The sequence below is a fragment of the Pituophis catenifer genome, unplaced genomic scaffold (assembly GCF_029215685.1).
Source record: "Pituophis catenifer annectens isolate HBS135680 unplaced genomic scaffold, rPitCat1.0.hap2 SCAF_7, whole genome shotgun sequence".
In the NCBI taxonomy this organism is placed as follows: Eukaryota; Metazoa; Chordata; class Lepidosauria; order Squamata; family Colubridae; genus Pituophis; species Pituophis catenifer.
The window spans coordinates 1,268,163-1,286,899 of NW_027256887.1; the positions used below are offsets into that span (position 1 = coordinate 1,268,163).

General features: G+C 43.7%; 1 protein-coding gene across 1 annotated transcript in view; it reads right to left on the bottom strand.

Moving 5' to 3' along the window:
* Positions 1-4,413: 4,413 nt before the first annotated feature.
* Positions 4,414-18,737, bottom strand: part of ELAPOR2 (endosome-lysosome associated apoptosis and autophagy regulator family member 2) — a 37,553-nt gene continuing 23,229 nt past the window's right edge. The window contains exons 14-21 of the mRNA XM_070946866.1: positions 17,245-17,418; positions 14,679-14,868; positions 13,432-13,528; positions 11,462-11,563; positions 8,327-8,453; positions 6,775-6,953; positions 6,049-6,214; positions 4,414-4,816 (exon numbers count right to left, since the gene is read on the bottom strand). Of these exons, the coding sequence (XP_070802967.1) occupies positions 4,757-4,816; positions 6,049-6,214; positions 6,775-6,953; positions 8,327-8,453; positions 11,462-11,563; positions 13,432-13,528; positions 14,679-14,868; positions 17,245-17,418 (1,095 nt within the window). The 3' untranslated portion in view covers positions 4,414-4,756. The remainder of the gene's footprint in view (positions 4,817-6,048; positions 6,215-6,774; positions 6,954-8,326; positions 8,454-11,461; positions 11,564-13,431; positions 13,529-14,678; positions 14,869-17,244; positions 17,419-18,737) is intronic.

Here is an 18,737-nt window from a genome sequence, read left to right on the forward strand (position 1 = left end):
GTTCTCCCAAACCCCTGCCCAGAGGCCACAGGTTCTGACTATACCCCCATCAAGCATGTAAAAGAGATGCTCTTGAGAAAAATTAGAAACAATTCATGTTTTGGTCTTCATAGAAAGGGGGGGGGAAAGTAGAGACGTTTGCCTTTTATGGTGCATAGAGTGTATCGTACCTCTGTGTGCCACAAATAGAAAGATACAGAATCCAACATTGATAATTTAGATCAGGGGTCTCCAACCCTGGCAACTCCCAGAGTTGAGGTCCACAGGTCTTAAATTCTGAGAGTTGACGTCCACAATTCTTAAAGTTGCCAAGGTTGGAGACCCCTGGTTTAGATAAGCCAGCTTCAACCAGGGCGGTGTAGTGAGGAAAGTGTCAGACCAAGGCTGGGAAGACCAAGTTCGAGTCCAGCCTTAGCCGTGCAACCTCTCATCCAGTTAACCTCTCTCAACTTGTAGTTGCAGTGGAGAAAAAGCTGGAGGAGAGGGTGTTATAGATGGTGCCTTGAACTCCTAGAGAAAAAGAGGGAGATGCACACCTAAGAAAGAAGTGAAAGACGTCAACAGTTAGAGCCAAGAAAGGTAGAGCCAAGCCAAAACAAGGGGACAAATTCTCCGGTGGCTTGGATGAACTTCTCTTCAGTAGATATTTGAACCTCCAGGAAGACCCAAGTTTAAGTCCAGCCATAGCCATGCAACCTCTCATCCAGTTAACCTCTCTCGACCCAGTCTACCTGTTGTTGCAGAGGAGAAAAAGCTGGAGGAGAGGGTGTTATAGATGGTGCCTTGTACGTCTGGGGAAAAAGAGGGAGATGTGCATCTAAGAAAGAAGTGAAAGATGTCAACAGTTAGAGCCAAGAAAGATAGAGCCAAGACAAAACAAGGGGACAAATTCTCCTGTGGCGAGGATGAACTTCTCTTCAACAGATATCTGAACACTCAGGAATGACCAGGTGAGCATCTGATCCAGAACCAACACCTTTCTCTCTAAGGTCCATGGAGATTCTCCATCATCCAGGAGGTCCTGGTCCTTTTCCAAAAGGCAACTGGACTTCCTTGGAGTTGTTGTTTTTCTTTGATAACGTTTCACTTCTCATCTGAGAAGCTTCTTCGGTTGAGTTCTCTCTGTGGTGCCACACGCCCATTTAAGCATCTCAGAAACCACACATGGGAGAAGAACTGTGGGGCCAGAGGGCACCCTTCAAAACCGATGAAGGCAGGCTAGGGGCCTCTTGCAGCCATGGGACCTCTTTGAAAAAAGTGATGCGGCTGCTTTAAAGACTCGGGTGACCCCCGAATGGGTTTGTTAAAGCCGCAACTGTTTTGAGGACGCTGCTTTCGAAGGAGAAGAACATTCTTCTGGGTAGCCTATGGTTGCTATACTGGCTGGAGAATCCTGGGAGTTGAAGTCCACAAGTCTTAAAGCTGCCAAGTTTGAAGGCCTCTGTTCTCCTGGATTAGTTATGAGACAGCCAAGGCTTCTCTTCGGTTGTTTCTTTGTTCTAAAACCATCTTTCCTGAGGTGGCAGTTTCCTCACACTCTTCCCACACCACAACTGGAGTCCACAAAACCGAAGTATGAGGGGGAAAGTGTTCCCGAGCAGCACAACTGGGCTGCCATAACTTTCCGAGGAAAGCCCTGGTTTTCAGACGCTCCTCAAGCATCTCTTGAAGCCCTTCAAGAGGGTTCTTCTAACTCAGAGGTCTTCAAACTTGGCAGCTTTAAGACTTGTGGAGTTGAAGTCCAGAAGTCTTAAAGCTGCCAAGTCTGAAGGCCTCTGTTCTAACTGCTTGGGCCCCACACTTTCAAAATAGCCCATTCACATTTTAGCAATGCAACCAAAATTATTCAAAAAGCCAACTTCTACTGTTTAAACCAAGAAGGATGTCCCTTAGATGTTCCACAGAGAAATAATAATAATAATAATAACAACACTACAATGCCCGTCAAGTAAAGAGCAGTACAGGTAGTCCTTGACTTACAACAGTTCGTTTAGTGACCATTTGAAGTTATAACAGCACTGGGAAAAAAAGGGACGTTTTTCACACTTACGACCGCTGCATCTTCCCCAAGGTCACCTGGTCAAAATTCAGACTTTTGGAAATTGACTCACAGTTATGACGGTTGCAGTGTCCCCGGGAAGGGGGGGTCACCTGATCCCCTTTTGCGACCTTCTGACGAGGAAAGTCAAGGGGGAAGCCAGATTCACTTAACAACCGTGCTACTAACTTAACAACTGCAGTGATTCGCTTAACAACATCGGCCTGAAAGGTCGTAAAATAGGGCAACACTCACTGAACTGTCTCTCTCTCTCTCTCTTAGCAATGGAAATTTTGGGCTCAATTGTGGTCGTAAGTTGAGGAATCCCAAACTGTTACAGCAAATAAATAAAGAAAACCTTATAGGCAAAAGCTCACCAAATATACAAAAAAAAAAGGGTGTTTATAATTATTTATCCAATGCATAGCCACTATGGAGTAAGTCTCCCTTGCAACCTACTTCTGACTAAAAATGCACAAGATTGTTTTGTTCAAGCATTCAAAAGTAAAGAAAAGATGCTGGGTTTTGTTGTTGTTGTTTGCTTTTGCATCTTTTGTGTGCCTGTGTTTGTCAGGCACAACACAATTTTGACAATGAGGAATTGCGAACCATCTCTGAATTTCTGTGACACCCCCCCCCCCCGCAGAAAGAAGGAGAAATCTTATATTCTGCCACTGTATGCAGCACATTTGGTAAATTTAATTATCTTTCTCCTATGAAAGATTAATAAATCTTCAGAATCCAGTATTGGGGACTCTGGAATAATTATTCCGAATCCTGTATACAGTTTCAGATTTCGGTTTCATTCAGAGAAGGATTATTAATCAAACGTCTACCATAAACCCCAGCAAATGAATGGCTTTTTTTCTTTTCTTTTCTTTTTTCTTTTAAAAAAACCCTCACTACAGTACTCGCACTTCATTTTTTCAGTGCTTTATATTATACACCCAGTTTTTATATATATATATATATATATATATATATATACAAAAAATAATAATCATTAGAACCTATTAGAACTCATTTAAAATCCCCGTCCACGGTTCACCCATAATTTAACTATACGTTTATAAAACATACTGCTTCTTTCATAGAATTTATCTCCCTGGTTTTATGCTGATGGATATTTTTGCATCAATAGCCTTTATGTCGGAAATTCTGAAAAAAACGTGATAAGTTATAGGAAATCCTTATGGCTGATTTTTGACATGGGGGAGGAATTCGGTAGGAGAATGGAGGAAGACCGAAATGGTTTTTCCAGCCCTGGGCTACCGTTCAGGTGCTTCTCACCTGATGGGAAATGATCCTGCAGCAACAAAAAAAGCTTTTATGATCCATGAGTTATTCCTTCTTTCTTTCCCTTTCAGCCCCTCAGCTCTTATACCCAATTTCTGCCTTGGTTCCCCTTGAATATTTCTTCTGTTGCAACAGGGAGGGCACCCCCAGAAAAAAAACGTGCAAAAGAAGTAAGATTATATCCCTTTTTTTTTTTTTTGGAGCCCAATTTGCACTGATTATTTCCCTCTACTTCTAGAAAGATGTGCATAGACCAAAAACGGCCCTTCTGCATTCAAACTTTTCAGGTGACCGTGGACACGAAGGTCCTACATTTGGTAGCCCTGGGCCATCGGTCCTTTAAAAGGCAGCTAATTTCTCATGAACAAACCCAGGTCCTGAACAGCCCCATGTCTCACACACCACCCTTGAAAAGAGTGTGCACAGGATTGATGAAGGTGTAAGCGAAGCGAACCAAATCACGGGGAAAAGGGATCCCCGTAAGAAAGGGGTTGTGTGAAGCCAATGGGTTTGGGTGTGGGTGTGAGCTGCACCAACTCTCAGATCATTCTGGTTAGGGAAGAAGTCCCACCGAAGACGGAGGAGTAGGGGTTGCCCTTCTGGATAACCATGTAGAGAGCGACATAGTTAACCTTGAGTGTGGTCCACCTCCTGGATGTATCTGCAACCAGAAGAGGCTGGTTCTGCTGGAGAGAAACTAGATTCCCAGTCTTCCCCAAGACCCCACCATCACTTTCTAGGTCAAGCACGTTCCTTTCCAAAGTTGAGACTGGAACCATTCTTCCGTTTCAAGCATTTGACGGATGTTTCAATTTCAAGACGAAAACTCAACGCGGCAACCCACGGCTCATGGGGGGGGGGGAGCCTGGTGGTGACATTCGAAGACTCAAGCAGTTTCATGTGGGCGACAGCAGGGAGCTTGAAGCAGCATCGGCCATGCCAGAGCAACGCGCAGGTAGATCTCCACCTGGCGTCAGGTAGGACCTTCTCTCCCAGGACAGAGTGAAGCAATGTTCTGGAACGGAGGATGGGAACCGAGGGAGCAGGGAGGGCAGGAAACTGTCTGTTTCTTGCTACTGTATATTTTAAGGAAACGCCATGCAGCTTTTCTGCCTCGGAGCCAACCCAACGGGCTACTCCATCATGGTTCCTCCTTCCCTGAGTTGAGCCAGCTGTAGGATGCCAAGGGCTGGCTTTGCTTTTGGCAACTGAGTCTCACAATAAGGCAGTGTCTCCTCTTTTTTTTTTTTCCTTCTTCTTCTTCTTCTTGTTCTTCTACTTCTTCTCTTTCTCTTTTGCTTTCTTTGTCCATCGCTCAACGTTTCTCACGCAGGAAGCCAGTCCTCCGATGTGGTCCAGCACGAGTTTGAAGAATTGGTCCCCTGGAAATAGAAATTGGGCTCAACGGGCAAAACCGAACCTTCATATATTTTGAGATCTGGAGGATTTCAGCTGGACAGATTCGAAGCGGTCTTCTTTTTCCTAGGTCAGAAAAGAAAGAAGATTGAAGGTGGTCACTGATCCAGCCAGCAGAACTGAGCAAAGGGCCCCTCCTTAATGTAGTGTACTACAAAGCAAGACTACAAAATGGCAATAGCACTTAGACTTATATGTGCTTTTACAGCCCTCTCTGAGTGGTTTACAGAGTCAGCCTCTGGCCCCCCAACAATCTGGGTCCTCATTTGACCCACCTCGGATGGACAGAAGGCTGAGGCAACCTTGAGCCAGTGACAATCGGTGACAGTGGGCAGAATTAGCCTGCAATGCTGCATTCTAACCACTGTGCTACCACAGCTCTTAATAATAGGGAAAATACAACAAAAATATCTAAGCTCACATATAACAATGTGTGTCTATGTGTGTGTGAGGACTGAGTTTCTACATATTACATTTTGTATCTAGTTTGCATACTTACTACACCTGGGGGGAAAAACAATTATCTTTCAGGCAAAACTTTTTATTCCGCTCACTCATTTCTTGTTAAAACGTTCCATTTTGAATATACTTAATTGTCTAATGTTAAATAGCTTTCCAAAGATTTTCTGGAAGCTGCTTTGAAGTTTAGAGGGATGGGGGACACGATAGTTTTACAGGAAGGAACAGTTCCATCTCCTTCAAGTTAAAAAGGGAAAAATAACCAATGAGCAAGAGGGAAAAAACAGAAGAAAGGGAGACAAGATTTGTACCGTAAGAAATAATAATGAAAGAGCATAGATGACGTGTTCCTACAAAATTGGCCCCATGCAATAACCAGTCTTATTGATGAAATATTCTGTACAGGTGGCCACAATTGAGACGGGAATTTCCATTGCTAAGTGAGATGGTTGTTAAGTGAATCACGACAGATTTTATGATCTTTTTGGCACGGCTGGTAAGTTAATCAATACGGTTATTAGATTAATCACAGTCATTAAGCAATTCCTACTTTCTCTATTGACTTTGCTTCTTGGAAGCCAACAGAGAAGGTCCCAATGGCCATCATGTGACCCCCAGAAGATCCCCAACGATGGGGATGCTGCCATTTTAGCGACAGTTGTAAGGGCGAGAACCAGTCGTAAGGCACATTTTTCGCTGCTGTTGCAGCTTCAAACAGTCACTAAACAAATGGTTGTCAGAGGAGTTCTACTACCTGTTTTGGCAATCCACCTGCATTTCCCACTAACTTATTCTGCTGTATTAATTCCGCAGTCAGAAATTCTCCCTCCCACGCTTACCTTGGTGGCCAAGGACTTGAGTTTTCCTAGCAACGACTGTTTATTCGAATACACAATTTCCTCTTCATTGTCTTCCCCTTCCATGATAGCACAGCTGTCAGCAGCCGGAAGCTCGCACTCTTTTGAATTGGCCGTCATCACCAGTTTTGAATATTTATACTCCAATCTGTGGGAACCAATACAGACAGAAGCAATGTTGTAGCTAAACTGACTGCTTTGATTAAATTTAAAAAAACAAACAAACACCACAATTACTTTTCTTTCTTCTTGGAAACCGCTTCTGGACTTTCTGCTCGAGGTGCGGAGGGAGGGAGAGTAAATGAAACTTTGATTTTGGGTTTTACCGATTAGATAGGTTTGTTGGTGTAGAAATGGCTAGTTTTTGTTTCATTTTCTTAATTTTTTTTAAACTAAATAATAAAAGAATCTTTATTATCTCTTCCTAAAGTTAAGACAGAACTCGTGTGTGTCAAAATTCCTGATGAAGTCCACAAGTCTTAAATTTGCCACAGTTGGACACCTTTATATATTGTCACATACTATTTGTACTATTTGTACTTTGTAATTTGGGGGGAAAGGATAAAAAGAGGCACCCCGGAAACTCTGTCCGCTGAGAACAAGAGATCTAGATGGCAAGAAAAAGACAGAATCCTGAACTGATGGATTTAACTCTGCAAAATCAGCCAATCAACTAGATATCTCCTTAAAAGGACGTCTAGGACTCACTTCTGATTTTTCTTCCAGAAATAACAAGTTAAGGCAATGAGCAGGACTCCTGTGAAAGCACCGACCCCTGCACCGACTTTCAGCCAGAAATCCACCGTTTCGCAGATTATAATCTTTTTTTCAGGCAAGGAAACCCCTTTTATACATAACTTGGGTTCATTCCAGACATATAAGGTTTCCTAAGAGAGAGAGAGAGAATGAATGAATGAATCAGTCAATCAGTCAACCCATCAATAATCAATCAATTTTATACATTTGATTTTTTTCCTAGGAGGCAATTCCATTCAGTTCTTCAGAGCTTATGTTGAAGCAATGACAGAATCAGTCAATCCCATGAAAGCTAAAGGAGACCTAAGAAATAATGCATATACATTATAGATATGTACTGTAGATAGGTTTTTATTTTAATAGTTTAATATCAAAGTGAGACATCCTAGGACCTTCAGGATCTAATCAACCATCATCTATGATTTCCACTGAGGACAAATAATTCCACTGTAAGTAAATAGTCAGGATAGGAATACAACTAGTAGAGTTTTTTCCCCCTTCCTCTCTTCCTCGTTGTACAGCACATTGAATGGACTCCTCTCTGTTATGTTTCTAAGCAAGACCTCACATTCAAGGTATTTCTTCTAGAAGTTGAACTAATCTACATGTTATTGAAGGTATCTTTTTTCTGCCTGGCCAGAGAATGCTTAGCATTCTCTGTAAGAAGCTTTGCAAATGACAAGGACTTTGTCTTCCATCTATGGGGATTTTCAGCCATCCCAACTCATGGTTGTCCCAAAGGTACTTTTTATTCAAAAGGCAACTGGGTTTTTCTTTGTTTTTCCCTTGAAGACATTTTGCTTCTCATCCAAGAAGCTTCTTCAGTTCTGGAGAAGTTCTTCAGAAGTTCTCCAGAACTGAAGAAGCTTCTTGGATGAGAAGCAAAACATCTTCAAAGGAAAAGAAAAACAAAGGAAAACCCAGTTGCCTTTTGAAAAAAAAAGCACCTTTGGGACAACCATGAGTTGGGATGGCTGAAAATCCCCATAGATGGAAGACACAGTCCTTGTCATTTGGGACTAAATCTTCCATTCAAATAATACCTTTCACCATCTATGTATTATTTTATACATCTTGACTCTATGGCCACATTTAAGAGGGTTTCTCACCCTTTCTTTTGAATTCAAGATATCCCCATCAGCATTCATCCACACCCATTTTTATCCCCAGGCCTAGCGGTCTACATAAAACCAGCTGGTGATCAAAATGATGGTTTGTAAACAATCGTCTTCAACAACTGCCATATTATTCCTCTCTTCGTACTTCGTACTTTGTACTGATTTTAAGTCTTAGTATATTCTCGTATTTTGAAGGATCTTATGTTTCAGCTCTTCTCGTGGGAGGAAAAAGTGAAGGATCAAGGTAATTGGCGATATGTTTGAGGTCCCTCATGCCCTACCCAAACTTGTAACAGAATTAAGTATTTTTAATAAGACCGGAAGTATAATGTCTAACTACACAACCTGTGTTGATGCTGCCACCAAAGATGTAACCGGTTAATTACCTGGTGCCCCTTTTTACAAGCACCCTCGATCTCGTGATAGTCCTGCTTGGTGCACATGGGACACGCTTCTGCGCTTTCCCACAAGAAGTAGAACATACACCCATCACAGGTACCTGCAGGACAAGAACTGGAGGAGAAACGCTGGCTGGGTTAGAGTGATGCATTCAGAAGGGAGAAAATTGTTAACTTAATTGGTTCTCACAGAGGTTTTTCCACCCTGTCACACCATCAGTCCATGAACTGCAAAAAAAACCCACACCCATTGCCAAGTTGGCCATTAACGATGTTCCGAAAACGCAAAACTATGGTCTGTTCAACTCCTACGTCCAAGATAAATATATTATGAGCACTCTGCTTCTTTAATGGGCTGTCTTCTACTTCGTTACTCAGCGTGCTTTCAGGGCATCCTCCAACGAGGATTCAATTCTCCATCACACGGTCTTCTCTTTGGACTCTGACATGCCAGAGGCTGCTCTTTTGCGAGCATCAATCCGTAAGTGCAGTGTTTGGAGTTGAGTCTGTACATGGTTAAGAGTTCAGGTTGGTGGAACTACGCAAAGGAAAGGGGTCTCGTTTGGTCTCCGCTAAACTGCACGTCAAATTCAGAAGATCCTTTGCAATAGTGGTGAACATCTGCAGTTCAGGTGTAGGATGAGGGTGAACGTTTGTTCTCCAAGCTTGTGCATTGGTTTCCAAACATTTCGTTACCAGGCTAAATAACATACCTACGAGACCGCCTTCTGCCACCGGTAGCCTCTCACCAGCCAGTACGCTCCCACAGAGAGGGGCTCCTCAGGGTGCCGTCGGTCAAACAGTGTCGACTGGCGGCCCCCAGGGGGAGAGCCTTCTCTGTGGGGGCACCTACCATCTGGAATGAGCTCCCCCCGGAGATACGGAGGATCCCGGATCTGCGCTCCTTCCGCTGTGCCCTCAAGACCTTTTTATTCCAGCAGGCTGGGCTGGCCTAACTCCTTTTAATTGTTTAATTTTAATTTGTTTTTTAAAATAAGGGTGTTTTAATCAGTATGGGCCAAATTTATTTAATGTGTTTTAAATTGTTTTTTAAATTTTATATTATATGTGTTTTATCTTTTGGCTGTTCACCGCCCTGAGTCCTTCGGCAGTAGGGCGGTATATAAATCCAAACTAAACTAAACTAAACATCTTCAGCGGAGTTTAGGGATGTCAGTCAGGGGTGAAATCCAGCAGGTTCTGACAGGTTCTGGAGAACCGGGAGCGGAAATTTTGAGCAGTTCGGAGAACTGGCAAATACCACCTCTGGCTGGCCCCAGAGTAGGGTGGGAATGGAGATTTTGCAATATCCTACCCCCTGGAGTGAGGAGGGAATGGGGGTTTTGCAGTATCCTTCCCCTGCCATGCCTACCAAGCCACACCCACCAAGCCACGCCCACAGAACCAGTAGTAAAAAAAATTGGATTTCACCACTGATGCCAGTGCAAGTCTTCTGTTTATAAGGGCTTCAGGTGTGGGTGTCTCAAGTGAAGGTCACAAGACCGTCACAAGACCAGTGGTGGGTTGCTACTGGTTCGCCCCGGATCGGGTAAACCTGTAGCGACGATGGCGGGAGGCTCCGCCCACCCGCCCGGACACTTCTGTGCATGCACAGAAGCGTCACAGATGTGGATGAGTGTGCGCACGCGCCCATGAGCGAACCGGTCGTGACGGGTTTTGAAACCCGACCCTGCACAAGACCCTCACTTGACACACCCACACCTGAAGCCCTTATACACAGAAGAACACGGACATTGACATTCCCTGAACTCCGCTGAAGATGTTACTTAGCCTGGTAACGAAACACTCATAAACCAACCCGCAGGCTCGGAGGACAAACCTGCACCGTCAAAAGAGCCTCTCCGGCTGAACAGACAAATGAAGCAAAACCCCACAGAGTAAGAGTGAAATTTGTTAGGAAGAAGAAGAATAGGAGCCTGATATTCTAGACCAGAGGTTTTTAAGATGGCTTCTGCGGATAGATTTCAAGGCATTGGTGAACCTGGATGGGGAAAAGGTGAAGCCTTTTATTTTCATTACATTCTTCATTACATTTAGACCCAAAGGTGCTTTTTCAAAAGGCAAGTGGACTTCCTTGGGTTTTTTTTTTTCCCTTGAAAACATTTCACTTCTCATCCCAGAGGCTTCTTCAGTTCGTAACTTCTCTTGAATGAGAAGCATAGCGTTTTCGAGGCGGGGGGGGGGGACCAAGAAAACGCAGCTGCCTCTTGAAAAAGCACTTTTGGGACAACCATGACCTGGATGACTGAAGATCTCCGGAGACACTAAAACTTAGCTTTTCATTCATTACGAGGAGTTCTCAACCTGGGACATCAATTGGGATTTCCATTGCTAAGGGATGCAGCGCATGACTGCAGAGGTGCTGGAACTGCCCGAATTCCAAAGACTGGTTGTAACTACCATTCATTCAGCACCATCACTGAACAAACGGTCGTAGGCCAAGGACTACTTGTTTTGAATGTAGGCAACAAAGTAATTGATGCATGACTCCAAAAATGTTTGGTAACCTGAATATATCATCATCCTCTTTTAATGACCCCATAATCCCTTGTGGGGTGGAGTCTGGGCAACTGAATGGAGCTGAGTGTTTACTGGCCAGATGCCCTTCCTGTCACCAGTGCAGAGTTATATTCAGGAGATATATATTCATTGTGCCCAGAGAGAGAAATATCTGCCTCTACCTAGGAACGAACTCACAGCCTCCTGATTGTGAGGTGAGAGCTCCACCTCGCACCACTCAGGTAACCTGAATATATCTCACTATCTAATGTTATTTGAATTATTTTTAATATTTTGATCACTGAGAGTAAGTAGTTTCCTTTGTGCATTTTATTTTTAGGCAATGAAATACATTTTTCTCAGAAGAAGCCCAGGGATTATTGTCAGATTTTTCAGAAGGCTCCGTGGCCCAAAATGGTTGAGGAAGCCCACTCAAGAGGCTCTCCAGATTTCACTTAAATTGAAGGTGATACCAATCATACAGGTGCTTCTTCCAATAACCTTCTGAAAGAATGGCACGTGAATCTGAAACATATGAAATTATCCAGGAGGATGGACACCTGCCGAGAGGTCTCCGCTCGAGTTTCTTGTCCTAACACATACCTGGGAACTGAGATCTCTCCCTGGCCAAGTTTTGTGGGGTTGCACCTCATCGTCACAACAGATGCACGCCCGTTTTCACAAGTGGCCGAAGCTCCCGAAGACCTGGGCAAAAAAAAAGGAGAAAAAAGAATTCCAGGTGTTAGCCAGAGAGGTGCAGAGCTCTCGGCCTCCTGCGGTGAAAAACGAGGTGCTTGCTTTGGTTGGGATGTTGACAGCTTCAAGTTCTTTTTTTGGGTGGGAGACGATGTCTTCTCCCATGCTTGTCTCAGCTACAAATGAAGCTTTGGCTGGATGCTTTATGAAGTGATTGCCGGTTTTTATAATATTTTATAATAATGACTCCACATGCCCACTTCACAGTCTGTTCCTGTTGCTTCTCTCCGGGAGGAGGTTTCGAAGTATTTCTAGCAGGACGACCAGATTCTGTAACAGCTTTGTTCCTTTGGCCATCCATCCGTCTGGTAAACTCGCAAGATTCGTTTTTCTAGCCATCTACATGTATGCATCCTGTTGTTTCTCTGTGTCATATTAATATGTGTGGGTATATGCATAATTTTGTATTAATTAATTTATTTAGTCATGTTTATGTAATGTATATTGGAAGTGGAGACCCTCTGAGAGCTGAATGCAATGAAGTTTCATTTTAATGTATGCCGATTAGTGCACATTCAAAGTGGCGATAAAGTTATTCTAAGTCTATTTATTAGCAGCTGTAAGATTTGGCAATAAAGATACTCTTGAGTCAAGCTCTACCCCTTTACATCTCTTTGCGGATGATGTAAAACGCTGATGATGTACAACTATTCAACACCACCGACAATGCTGCTACCCTACAGAAAGACCTTGACTATGTCTCAGAATGGCCAAACAACTGGCAACTCCAAATCTCAACCAACAAATGCGCTTTCTTACACATTGGCAAAAAAAATCAGAACCCAAAATACAAGCTGGGCAGATACGACCTCGTAGACGACCCTCACTCTGTCAAGGACCTAGGAGTACTCATCTCAAACATCTAAGTGCCAGAGCTCACTGTAACAGCATTGCCAAAAAAGCATTAAGAGTTGTTAACCTAATCTTGCGTAGCTTCTTCTCAAGTAATATTGAATTGCAAACTAGGGCATACAAAACTTTTGCCAAACCAATTCTTGAATACAGCTCATCTGTCTGGAACCCACACTGCCTATCGAACATTAATACAATCGAACAAGTCCAGAGATATTTCACGAGAAGAGTCCTCCACTCCTCCACTCGCAACAGAATACCTTGTGCCACCAGACTTGAAATTTTGGACTTAGACAATTTAGAACTATGCCGCCTACGGTCTGACTGAAGCGTAGTACATAAAATCATCTGCTACAATGTCCTACCTGTCAATGACTACTTCAGCTTCAACCACAACAATACACGAGCACACAATAGATACAAAGTCAAGGTAAACTGCTCCAAACTTGATTGCAGAAAACACAACTTCAGCAGGAGTGGTCAATGCCTGGAATGCCCTACCTGACTCTGTGGTTTCTTCCCCAAACCCCCAAAACTTTAACCTTAGACTGTCTACTGTCGACCTCACCCCATTCCTAAGAGGTCTGTAAGGGGCGTGCATAAGCGCACCAGCCTGCCTATCGTTCCTGTCCTAATGTCCCCTTTTATTCGTATTCATTTCATGTATTCATATTTATATTTATCTCTGTTATCTAATACTTGCTTGATGAAATAAATAAAAGAAAAGTTGCTTCTCTCTTTGATTAGTTTGATGCCAAACAGAACGCAGCCATAGAGAGAAGAAAGAAAGAAAGCATGATATTACGGGGGGGTTATAACACCCACAGTCCAAACAAATTATGGTGCCTCCTGACTATTTAATTTGGTCCTTGATGACAGTGTCAGTTTCTCGTGAATTTTCACATTCCCTCCTCTGCAGATTGCAAAGGAGAACGAAGAATCAAGCGATTCATTCTTCTACTTACTTGTAATAAAAATGAACATCAGGCAGCTTTGTTTCAGATGGTGCAAACATTTCCGGCTTAATATTAACATTTCCCAGGGTGCTTTCAACAGTTGCTCCTGCAGAGAAGAAAAGGAAACCATTTCTGAAAGAATTTATAGGCGGTTGGGAAAAAGACTATATATTCCACAAAATGTTATCGGGCAGATTTGATTTGTTACAATGCAAGTTGGTCTAAGGCCAAACCTTGAGGGGTCCCTGGTGCTCTCTGAGCTTGGTTGTTTTCTTGCGGATGTTTCATTACCAACCTAGGTGACATCATCAGCGCTACTAGGGAGTGAAGTTTGCTCTCATTTAATATTCTAGTGGACATTTTATATTCTAGTTTATATTCTATTCTAAAATGAGAGGAAACCCCATAGCCCTGAAAACTTATTTATTTCACCTAGCCGGGCTGGCTTGATCTCACAGTTTTGGTTAAATTTAATTGATTTTAATTGGGTTATTTTAAATTGTGGCCAAAAATATTTAATTATTTTAAAACTGTTTTTAAATTTTGTATGTTCTGTTTTATTTTGGCTGTTCACCGCCCTGAGTCCTGCCGGAGAAGGGCGGTATACAAATTAAAACAAACAAATAAATAAATAAATAGCCTACTGGCACTCATGATGTTACTTAGTTGGGTCATGAAACATCTGTAAGAAAACCACCAAAATCAGAGAGCATCAAGGACCCTTCAGTCCTCCTCCTCCTCCTCCTCCTCCTCCTCCTCCTCCTCCTCCTCCTCCTCCTCTCTGCAAACCCCTCTCCCTTCTAGCACTGATGATGTTCCCTAGTTGGGTCATGAAACGTCTGCAAGGAAACCATCAAGATCAAAGAGCACCAAGGACCCCATAGTCCTCCTCCTCCTCCTCTTCTTCCTCCTCCTTCCTCTCCCTCTTCTCCTCCTCCCCCCTCTCTTCTAGCACTGATGATGTTACCTAGCTGGGTAGTGAAACATCTGCAAGAAAACTGCCAAGCCCAGAGAGCACCAAGGACCCCATAATTAAACCCAGAACTACAAATATTCTCCTCTACCAAGACCACCCTTGACAGATGATGCGGACATCCCCTGACGCCTGTCTTTAGACTTGCAAAAATTGCCCATCAAAACCATCCTATTTCTAAGTATCAGAGCTCTGTTGGGTGAAGTCCATGACCTCCTATTCCCCCTCTAAAGCCTCAGCTTTACTGCTGTCCATTCTTGCATCGCCACAAGGAGAAGATTACCCAGGAACACGTCGGCCAGGCTGGTTGACTGGAGGGCCAGAGCTGTGCGGAAGCCCTTGCTGTCCGGAGGGATGATGGTCGACTGGCAGACAAACGCCCGCACGACGTTGGAATAATCTTCTGACTCGGCCACCATATCCTTAAGGGTGATATCCGTTATGTTGTCTGCACAGATGGCTCTCTTTTCTCCCTGTGGAAGTTGAAAGGGGAAAAGGGCGATTTGTTTATTGATGAGCATGGCAAACTTCTTAACGTAGGTCAAACCACAGTCAGAGGCTTCTACAATTCCATGCCAGTTTGCTGACAAATTCAGGAAACCATCCGCAAAAAATGGAGTTGCGTGACAGTGAAAGGAACCTGGTGATTCCTTTCAAGATAATCAAACAACTAGGAGGAGGAGAGAGAGGAGGGGGGGAGGGAAGGAGGGAGGGAGAGAGAGAGAGGGGGGGGAGAGGAGGTTGGCCTCTGCAGTGGGGAGAACAGGAGGAAGAAGAGGAGGGGGGGAGAAGGAGGGAGGAAAGAAAGAAAGAAAGAAGGAAAGAAAGAGGGAGGGAGGGAGAAAGAGAGAGAGGGAGAGAGAGAGAGAGAAAGGAGATTGGCCTCTGCATTGGGGGGAAGAGGAGGAAGAGGAGGAGGAGCAGGAGGAAAAGGAGGAGGAGGAGAGGGGGAGGGAAGGAAAGAAACAAAGAAAGAAAGAAGGAGGGAAGGAAGGAAGGAAGGAAGGGAGAAAGAGAAAAGAGAGAGAGAGAGAAAGGAAGGAAGGAAGAGAAAGAAAGGAAGAAAGAAAGAAAGAGAGAGAGAGAGAGAGAGAGAGAGAGAGAGAGAGAGAAAGAAAGAAAGAAAGAAAGAAAGAAAGAAAGAAAGAAAGAAAGAAAGAAAGAAAGAAAGAAAGAAAGAAAGAAAGAAAGGAATCATGTTGCTTTCTTGCACAGGACAATGAGCTGTAATTTGACTTTTAAATAACAATCCAGCCACTTAAGGGTGATTTAGAAGAAGGGATACTGCCACTTTCATGAATAGCCTGAGAAAAAGGCTCTGTGGACTTCAGTATGGAACCACTGATCCATATTGCCTATCTGCATGCTAGTTATAAACCTTTCGAGTCTTGCATATACGTAAATGGATCTGTTCTTCCTCCTGCACAAATAATGCCAGGTTTTGTGTGAGGTTGCTCTGCCACCGTACAACAATGGCCACAAAACAGAATGATGGCATATTCCTCCGATTTCATTTTGACACTGACAATGGTGACTGCTGGGCGTATTAGTTTTTCCCCCAAATAACCAGAAGGCAGTGGGTGCCATCTAGCGCAATAAACGATCACAAACTTGAGTAAAAATAGCAGGAGAGAGCTATAAAATGTCAGATGCTGCCATGGGATGGGGCAAATGGGACCAATAAAACAAGAAACAATACTTCTAGATCAGTTTCATGATTGATCTCAGACAATAATACAAAACATCATTTTGTGAGTGGAATGTCCCCTGTATGGACATTGATCTTCTTCCATCTGGATGTCTGCCAGAAAAGGGTCCATTTCAAAAACAATATTTGCGAAGATTTTGTGATAGAATGACAACCTCAAAACTCTAATTAAAAAACGACTTCATGTTATTCTGTACATACAGTGTAGCCATTCTTTTCTCAGGTTTCAAGAGTACAAAGAGGCAGCTGTTTTAATAGCCATCTTAATGATCTGGCTACTTTAATGAGTTGACAGTGAGATGAACAGTGAAAGGAGATAATTTGATAATAGTATGGCTGCCAGATCTGGGAGAAAGAAAGAAAGAAAGAAAGAAAGAAAGAAAGAAAGAAAGAAAGAAAGAAAGGAAGGAAGGAAGGAAGGAAGGAAGGAAGGAAGGAAGGAAGGAAGGAAGGAAGAAAGAAGGAGGGAGGGAGGGAGGGAGGGAGGGAGGAAGGAAGGAAGGAAGGAAGGAAAGAGAGGGAGGGAGGGAGGGAGGAAGGAAGGAAGGAAAACCAGAACTGCAGATGGTAGCAGAGAATTAAATTTTTCTGTAATTGTCTGATTTTTGCATCCCAAATCTATGGCCAGACCAACCACATCCCTCCCTCTCTAGATCAGACTTGATAGTGTGATTGACATCTTCCTAACAGGGGCAAGAGTCAACCAGTCCCTATTTCATTTCACTCATTCTCCAATCGGCTGGAGATCCCAATAAGATGACATGTTTTATTTATCTGTCTGTTTAGGTTCGGATTCGTACGGCCACCCAAACTGCGGGGCCGTGACTCCAGGCATCGGACATTAAAAGAACAGCATGGTAGGAACCAAAACTTAAATCAACATAACCGCAGCATCCTTCAAACCCGCCTCCCACCTTCCCAAAACCGGCTTCTCTGTTAGCCAGGTTCATCTCCCATGGGGAAACCTAGGTTTCCGGAGCCTTCCTAAATGCTAAAAGGCTCAAGGCCTGTTGAGTGACAGAGGGGAGACGGTTACAAACGGCAGGCACTGCAACAGAGGAGACACACGACTCCTAGCTCTGACCAGGTAAGATTGCCTGGGATTTGGCCTGCGACAGATCTTGGGCAGGCAGGTGCTTACTTGGGAGCCGCAGAGGCTGATGTTGAAGAAATGGAAGAATTTCGTGCCTCTGGCGGTGAAGCTCGGCCCGTTCATTAAGGAGCCCACCCGGCTCAGGCGGCCAAAATCGTAAGTCAGGCTTCGGTTGTTCCTGACGGAGGAGAAGAGGCAGTCGTTGTAGCAGGCGGAACGGTCCTGAGAAGAGAAGAGGAAAAGAGGACCAAACAGAAGTGAGCGGCTGCAGAAGATAAAAGTCTGTAGAGATTCTCCGTCCTCCAGGTCACGGTTGTCCCAAAGGTGCTTTTTTTTTTTTCCTTTTGAAGACGTTTCGCTTCAAAAGTAGGAATGGATTTCCAGAAGAAAAAAATTGCAGACTACAGGAACCAGGAGCTCTACTCAGGTATCCCTGAGGACCAGTGGTGAAACGTAAAATTTGTTCCTACTGGTTCTTTGGGCGTGGCTTGGTGGACGTGGCTTGGTGGGGGGGTTCATGTGACTGAGTGGGCGTGGCCAACTTTTTTATTTTTTACTTTTTTAAAGCACTTTTTTACTACCGGTTTGGGCAAATAGGTAGTAAAAAAATGCTTTAAAAAAGTAAAAAAAAAAAAAAGGTTACCGATGATCATGTGGCACAGCTGTGATCGTCAGAACCTTTTTTTTTTTTTTACTTTTTTAAAGCATTTTTTTACTACCTATTCACCCAAACCGGTAGCTTTTATCACTACTAGTTTGCCCGAACCGGAGCGAACCGATAGCATTTCACCCCTGCTGAGGACACAGATAAACCTCCAAGTGCTTCAAGGACCCTCTAAAAGGATGCAAATGGCCAGTTGTCTGCAAGGGACATTAATCCGTCCATTCCCCACCATCCAGTCGGAGCTGAAGAAGCTTCTTGGATGAGAAGCGAAATGTCTTCAAAAGAAAAAACCAGAAAGTCCAGTTGCCTCCTGAAAAATCACCTTCGGGACAGCTGTAGGGATGATTAAGAAAAGTCAGAAACTAGGCTTAGGGGGAAACAAACCACACAAATAATCATTACGAAGGGGTGGATCAGAAAAGGTGACACCAACAGCTTCCAGACACTCATAAACTATAACTTCCAGCATCCCTTCCTTCCTATTCATCATGCAGGGGCTGGGTGTATTGGGAATTGTAGCTCACTGAAAGTTCTATATCCTGAAGTTGACCAAAGAAGGGACTATTATCATCTCCTTGTACTTTGCAGTAAGAGAATCAATCAATCAATCAATCAATCAATCAGAATAGAGCTTGAAGGGACCTTCTAGTCCAACACACTGCTCAAGCAGGAGATCCTATACCCTTTCAGGCAGGTAGCTGTCCAGTCTCTTCTGATGGAGCACCCACAACTTCTGGAGGCCAATCCACTGGTTGATTGTCCTTCAGTGTCAGGAAGTTTCTCCTTAATTTCAGGTTGCTTCTCTCCTTGATTAGTTCCCATCCATTGTTTCTTGTCCTGCCTTTTGGTGCTTTTGGAAAATAAGTTGACCCATGGC